General features: G+C 32.1%; 1 protein-coding gene across 1 annotated transcript; it reads left to right on the plus strand.

Annotated features, from left to right (window-relative positions):
• Positions 1-1,604: 1,604 nt before the first annotated feature.
• Positions 1,605-5,310, plus strand: LOC118036912 (ferredoxin-thioredoxin reductase catalytic chain, chloroplastic). The gene is made up of 6 exons (XM_035042774.2): positions 1,605-1,869; positions 1,939-2,051; positions 2,623-2,672; positions 2,797-2,868; positions 4,573-4,633; positions 5,047-5,310. Exons 1-6 carry the CDS (start codon positions 1,758-1,760, stop codon positions 5,089-5,091), a joined length of 453 nt encoding a protein of 150 aa, XP_034898665.1. The 5' UTR covers positions 1,605-1,757; the 3' UTR covers positions 5,092-5,310.
• The last annotated feature ends 1,616 nt before the right edge of the window (positions 5,311-6,926 follow it).

A 6,926-nucleotide genomic window follows, 5' to 3' on the forward strand; every position in this document is an offset into this window, starting at 1 on the left:
TTTCCTCAATGATCTATCTTTTTAGTAGATCATGGTCTATTACAATATTCTAAGATATATATTATATAAATATGAGAACTCTCTACACCTTTTTTATTAAGTTTCTTAGTTGTTATATAAATTACTTTTATATAAATTGATCTATAATTAACAATAATATTTGTTTGTTCAAATAAAGATAAATCCCATATAAAGTTGATCGATTTGGGTGTCTTTTGTTAATAGCTTGAATGATGCTTGAGATTGTTTGTTACTAACCATTTTATTGGTCAATTCAGCTTTTAAAACTTGTTTCTTTGACATAATGTATAGTTTTGCATCAATTTTCCTTACCAAAGTATTTAGGCTTTGTATTCTTCTAAACTAGGCTTTGAGCAACTATCATAGTTTTTATCTCCTTTTAAAATATAGGAGTTGTTTATGATTATTAACGAGGTCATCATCCTCCTTATCATTGGGCCTACAAGATTTATATTATGGTTGATGTTTATCCTAATCATTATTAGTTGGTTTTTTAAGGTTAAATGTCTTGGTTTGTTGCTGAGCTACTATTTGCTCACTTTTTCCCCTCAAGTCTTCATCTTTTTGGGAGAATTGTATGGTATCTAAAGTATTTATACAGCTTATTACAAGGAATATCTTGAGCCTATCATGCCATCCTTTTGGCTTGTCCATGCTTTATGTATCTTTTCTTAGTACTAAAATTTATAACTAACAATATTTATCATGGTCGATCAACCCCTTGTGTTTTAAAGTTTTTTTTTTTTTTGCTAAGAATCCCATCAAACTTGGGGGTAACAATTACTAATATGAATTTAGAGAATGATTTATCATATACTTTTATATTCTTATCTAGATCATGAATATTATTTTACATGAACATCTTTATTCATAACATATAATACAGGAAAAAGCTATGCTTTTAAGAAATCTCAATTATATAACCACCATATATGGATTATATGGTTAAGAAAATCAATAATTATTCTTTAGGATTGTGATGATCACTAAGCCATAGTGCAAATCCTTATAGGTAAGGATAATCCTTTGTAGAAAATTATCATTTCTCTTTTTTTATCTTTATCTTTAATATTGTTTCTTTAATATCTATTGAGTTCTTGTCTTTTATGGTGTTATATTACTAATATCATGTTACTCCTATTTGTGAAATTGAGGGAGGTCTTTACGAACTCTTTGAAAATTCAAGCCTTGAAAGGAAGAGAAAAGATTGAGGTTTGTTAAATGAGAAGTAAAAGCAACTAATTAAAAAAAAAAAAAAAACTTGAATAAAAAAAAATATAATAAAAAAGGACTTGAATGAAAAAAAATAGAGTTGGGGTTGTTGAAAAAAAAAAAAAAAAGAGAAATTAAATGAAAAAAAAAAAGAATTAAGATGTTTGACGTTTTATACCTCACAAATAGTATTGATAATAATAATTGATAAAGATTACAGGATATGGCTTTGTGATGCTTGATTGAGTGAAATCTTTTTTTTTTTTTTTAGGAAAAAAAAAAAAAAAAAACTGAGGCGGCCCATCTGAGAGGGGTGTGGTTGGTGTAATTTGCTAGCCGATATTTACAACGTGTGGCGGGCAAGTAATGAGAAATCAAAACAAAAAAACAAAACAAATATAATTTATATCCTCAGACTCACTGGATCAGGATTCGGGAAATAAAGGTTCAAACCAGAGGTGAGGAGAGTAAATAAGAAAAAACGGGAAATAGGAGGCGTAAGAAAGTAATAGATTAAATCAAAGATGAATTGGAGCTGCTCCACCGCCACCACTTGTGGCATTTCTTCTTCCTCCTCCTGCTTTTCTTGCCCGCCCAAAACCCCTTCTTTCCGCGCCGTAATTCGAGCATCTAAAGGTACCTGCCTCTCTTTTCTGCTGCCGCTGCTGGTGGTGCTAATTTGATCTATTATTGATGTATATACAGTGGAACCGTCGGATAAGTCGGTGGAGATAATGAGGAAGTTCTCGGAGCAGTATGCTCGTAAATCCGGAACTTATTTCTGCGTCGATAAAGGAGTCACTTCTGTTGTCATTAAGGTAACAACGATTATCAGTATTCCTCTCTTCTTTATTACACCACCACATACTTAATTTGTTCCCTAATTATGTTTTTCCCTCTTCTTTTTTACCTATTAATTATATGGGCGTTAAAAGTGCTTTTCCACTAGAATCAAATCCTCCGCTCATCCCTCCAATGCTTAAGTCAATCTCTAACTTCTATGGCGTGAATTTGGAAAATGGTTTGCTTGAGATTTGGAACTGATTATTCATGACTCTCTATTGATCATGCTTGTGGTTCGCTTTTAAAATGAATCGCTTCCCTGTGGTGCACTTGTCTGAGTGCTCTTCTGATATGGCTGAGCCATTTTGGTGAACGTCTGAAATCTAGTTGGTGCATTATTGAAATATTGTAAGTTGATTTTCTTTGGTTATGCTTTCCCTGTTGAGTTTTCATTTTTGAATGAACTATGCTCGTGAAAAGCGGATGCTGTAATTTGACCTTTTGTGTTATGATTTCTCTGCTGACTTTTGATTCTCCACCCTACTGTTTTATTAGTTGAATAAGATTAAACGGACAATTTGCAAAACCATTTTGATATGTAAACAGGGGTTGGCTGACCATAAGGATTCACTGGGTGCACCTCTTTGCCCTTGTAGGTAATATTTTCTACATCATGCTATTTGGTTCAGAATTATCAGCATTTAATTTGTACTTCTAGTGATCTCACGGGGTTGATTATGTCCTGTCATAACTGTCCAAGCTTGATTTTACGGTGAACAGGCATTATGATGACAAAGCTGCAGAGGCTGGGCAGGGCTTTTGGAACTGTCCATGTGTCCCCATGAGAGAGAGGTAGATATACCTGTATCTATGTGAACTAGTATCTGTCTTATAGTTAGGTTATGAGTAGTATGGAGGATAGACTGGAGCTATATAATGCACATCTTAATATAGATACTTGTTTGGAGTTATCTGTGAAGCATGTTTTCAATATTCTGCCTATATTGGGTTAGACCCATCAAGTTGCACACTTGTTACAGCTAATTTTGCTTTTAATTAGAGAATTTAGTAATCATGGCTGTTCTGATTCTAATAATAGTAGTGAATATCTTTGAATAGATGACTGTTGGTAATTGCAATGCTTCCAAGATCATTTTAGGAAACAACTGTGCATGAATGTCCTTTTTCTCCATCTATTGCCTGACAAGTAGCATGAGAGCATTTAAAATTTTTCCCTTTGGTGATTTATTGAGGCGAACAGTTTTTCTTTTTCTTTGTTGTTTTTGGTAAATCACCATTTTTTTTACAAGGAAAAAAAAATTACACCCATGGCCAAAAGACAGTAGCACTGAATACAAGATGAAGCCAAAGGAAGATGGCAAACCGTGGGGGGGCTAAGAACAACATATCAGGCATTTGGCACTAGCACATGTGATTATTGTACATACCATGAATCCACTTCATTATAGCAGCAGCATTGATGTTTATGCCAGGCATCTAGAGCATGCTTACTACAAGTCACTATCCTTGAAATCAAATATTAGTTTGTAGAAACTCAAGAAAATGCTCGCCTAAAAAACAAGCATACTAATCTCCCATCACAATAGGCAACACGTGGCAAGGATAGTACAATAGCAGGATAGCAAGAACAACCAACAGATTTTTAAACTAATTTGAGTGGAATTTTGTGATACACTGATTGGAATCACATACTGGAAGTTTGGTTGGGTTGTATTTGCAATCAAGAGCATTAATGGGTCCTCACTAGTGATATGGTTGAAGTTGACAATAATTGGCATTTACCAACAACTTTCCTTAAAACTATGTATTCTTGGATAGATCAGATAGTAAAAGAGGATACATGTTGTTAAACAGCCTTGAGATGCTACTGGCAATTTAAGCCAAGCACTGATCATAGCTTTTAAAGGACGTACTGGATTATATATGTTGCAATTTTTCATCTTTGTACTTTGGTCAAGGTCTTAACCAAATGAAAGGGATGAAGGAAAAGGTTTTAATCAAGTGAATTGAATGCTTAGCTGACACTTCATGTTAGCAGGACTGCTCCTTTCCATGATTTAATTAGGTACTGAGTGTAGCAGCCTCTATATAATCACCATCATGTTTTGGTGATATTAATAGTACTGTGGAAAATGTGTAGATCTTCCCCCTTAAAACTTCTTGCAGCCTAGAACTTACGAGAAGAAAACCCTGAAAAACAGTTGAATTTCAACATGTAATATGCTTATACAAATAACTCCATTCATAAACATAACTGCTTAAGATATAAAAATGCATTCTAGGGTTAAAGTGCTGATCTTTTGTCTTGGCTAAAGAAAAACTCCATTGTGCCCTTCTTTGACATGTTATCCATATGCATAAAGGGCATCTAAATTCTTGCAAGACATAATTTTGAACTCTATACTAGCCTGAACTTTGCTTGAGAGAGGTAATGTCTTCTTTGTTCTTATGTAGTTTGAGCTTCTACAAATTGGCATTCATCTATTTGTCCAATGCATGAATTTTTTTAATGTTAACCAGTTCTTCATGCTGCAGGAAGGAGTGCCACTGCATGCTCTTTCTCACTCCGGATAATGATTTTGCTGGAAAGGATCAGGTAATTCTAAATACCTTATTTTGGTTTATTACTAATTAGCCTCTCAAATATAATGTTTTGAAAATTTTGAAGTGGCTGTTGTAATCCTTATGAAGTGAATGGAGTTTCTTTGTTTTTCTTATTTGTGAGAGTCATGATAAGAATCTCAAAATTGAGGAACATTTCAGGCGTACATAACACCCACAGTTTTTTGCGTGCACCACAAAATAGCCGACACCATAATAACAATTTGTTATAAGGGACTTTTAACCACTTCCATTTTGTTTGTTTTGTTGGATTGGAAGATGTCTTATGTTTCAATAATTTTTTTGTACACTTTCTTTCTAGTAGGATTTCTTTCTTCATCAAAAAAATGACTTGAGTTTTTCATTTTCCCACTCCTAATGCAATTTGATGGTTTTCTTGGTTTGCAGACAATCTCATTGGAAGAAATCAGGGAAACCACAGCAAATATGTGACGTCTTGTGTATTGAATTGCTCATTTAATGAGTTATCGCTTTGCATTTAACATAAACATTCTGTACTTATCATGTGTATGTATATCATATGCTATACTTGCTAATTAAAAGGGAAAAAAAAGGAGAGCAAACAAGAGATCTGAGTTCTTAATCTGTACCCCCTGACATATTCCACAAAAGCTTTTGCATGGCAATGACTTGTTGACATATATTCGAATAGAGGATGTTCATAGGAAAGTTGCATGCCTATCATAGGAGATGAGCCCTAAATTGTTGACATATTCGAATAGTCGGGGCTGCATTCAGTATGGGGTCTGTGAAAGCTCCAGGTATGGCATCCCTGGTTTATTCTTCCATAAATTTTGGGATATTGTGTGTAGGTGATGAAGGTAGTCAGATGATTTTGCTATTTGAAAGAGTAGTCCTATCAAAGGACCTAAACCACATCCAGATTGCTTCAATCCCCGAGGTAAAAACCCAGAAACCATACAGTAGTATAGACCAGCCAGTCTGTGAGTTTGTTTACAAGATGATTTCTAAAACCTTGTCAAGCCGTTTCAAGTATTTTTAATGTGATTATTTTCAGTGAGTTTTCTCTCAGTGGTTTATTTTTTTATTTAATTATCAATTTTTTTATTTCATCTTTTTTTTTTTTTTTTTCTGTTGATAATTTCTATTATTTATATTTCCTTGAGATATTAAAGTTTAAATAAGATCTTGGAGTTTAATTAGAGGTCAATTTTTAATGATGTGGTTTTAATTTGTGCTGTTAGGATATAATTAAAAAAAATTAAGAATCAAACTGGGAAAAAAAAAAAAACAAATTGGGTGGCTTATCTAAAATTCACCTGCAAAAGTTTTATTTAGTTTTTATTTTCTACGTTGACTTTGTTTTACATTCCTTATCCCTTAAGTTTTTTTAAAATTTTAGTTTTGGTCTCAATTCTTATTTTGTTTATTTTTTATTTATTTTTTTATTTGAAAGAGGAGAGAAACTCATTAGAAAGTGAATAATGAGATAAAAAGTTGCAATAAAAAAAATTTATTTTTGGTGTTAACATATATTTAATTTGATAAAAAAAAGTTTTATTAAGGTGTTTTTTTTTATTATTTATCATGTTGAAAAAAATAAATCGGAGTTGAGAATTTTTTTTTCTAGTTTGAATTTGTATTTTTAAAAACAATTCGAGGTGTTTTGAGTTGTGGTTATAAGGATATTTATTGTGTTTTTGCATGAAAATAAGTTAAAAATATTTTTTTTAGATAGAAAAACACTAACTTGATTTTTTAATCACCACCTCAATGGTTTCAAAACTGGGCAAGCAAGCTCTGCTTTTTAAAAATGAAATTTTTGGCAAGAAAATAAAATCAGGCCTTGCAATCCCAAACATGTGACCTCTTCTTTTGATGGTTGGGTACGCTAAGCCATACAAGCCTAGTCACTTGACATTTGTTTACCAAGCCCATTATGATTTTTGTTCGATTTCATTTAATTAAGAGTTATTCAATTTATATTTGGTTTTTTTAATAAGATTATAGTGTTTTTTTAATTATCAATCACTTATCTTGTGCATCCCGTCGTGATTTGTCTTTGTTTTTTCTTAGATTTTATCCTTTTGTGTTTTATGTGCAATTTTTTTTTTTTAATTATCAATCACTTATTTTATGCATCCCTTCGTGATTTATCATTGATTTTATCTTTTTTTTTTTTTTATGTGTTATTTTTATATTTCTTAATACATCCATGCATAATAATGAAAACAAAAGGTTTTTTATTAAAATTTTCTTCCATGATTCTGAATTTTTTTTGCTTAAAAAACTAAAGATTCTAATAA

This window comes from Populus alba, chromosome 1 (assembly GCF_005239225.2).
Source record: "Populus alba chromosome 1, ASM523922v2, whole genome shotgun sequence".
In the NCBI taxonomy this organism is placed as follows: Eukaryota; Viridiplantae; Streptophyta; class Magnoliopsida; order Malpighiales; family Salicaceae; genus Populus; species Populus alba.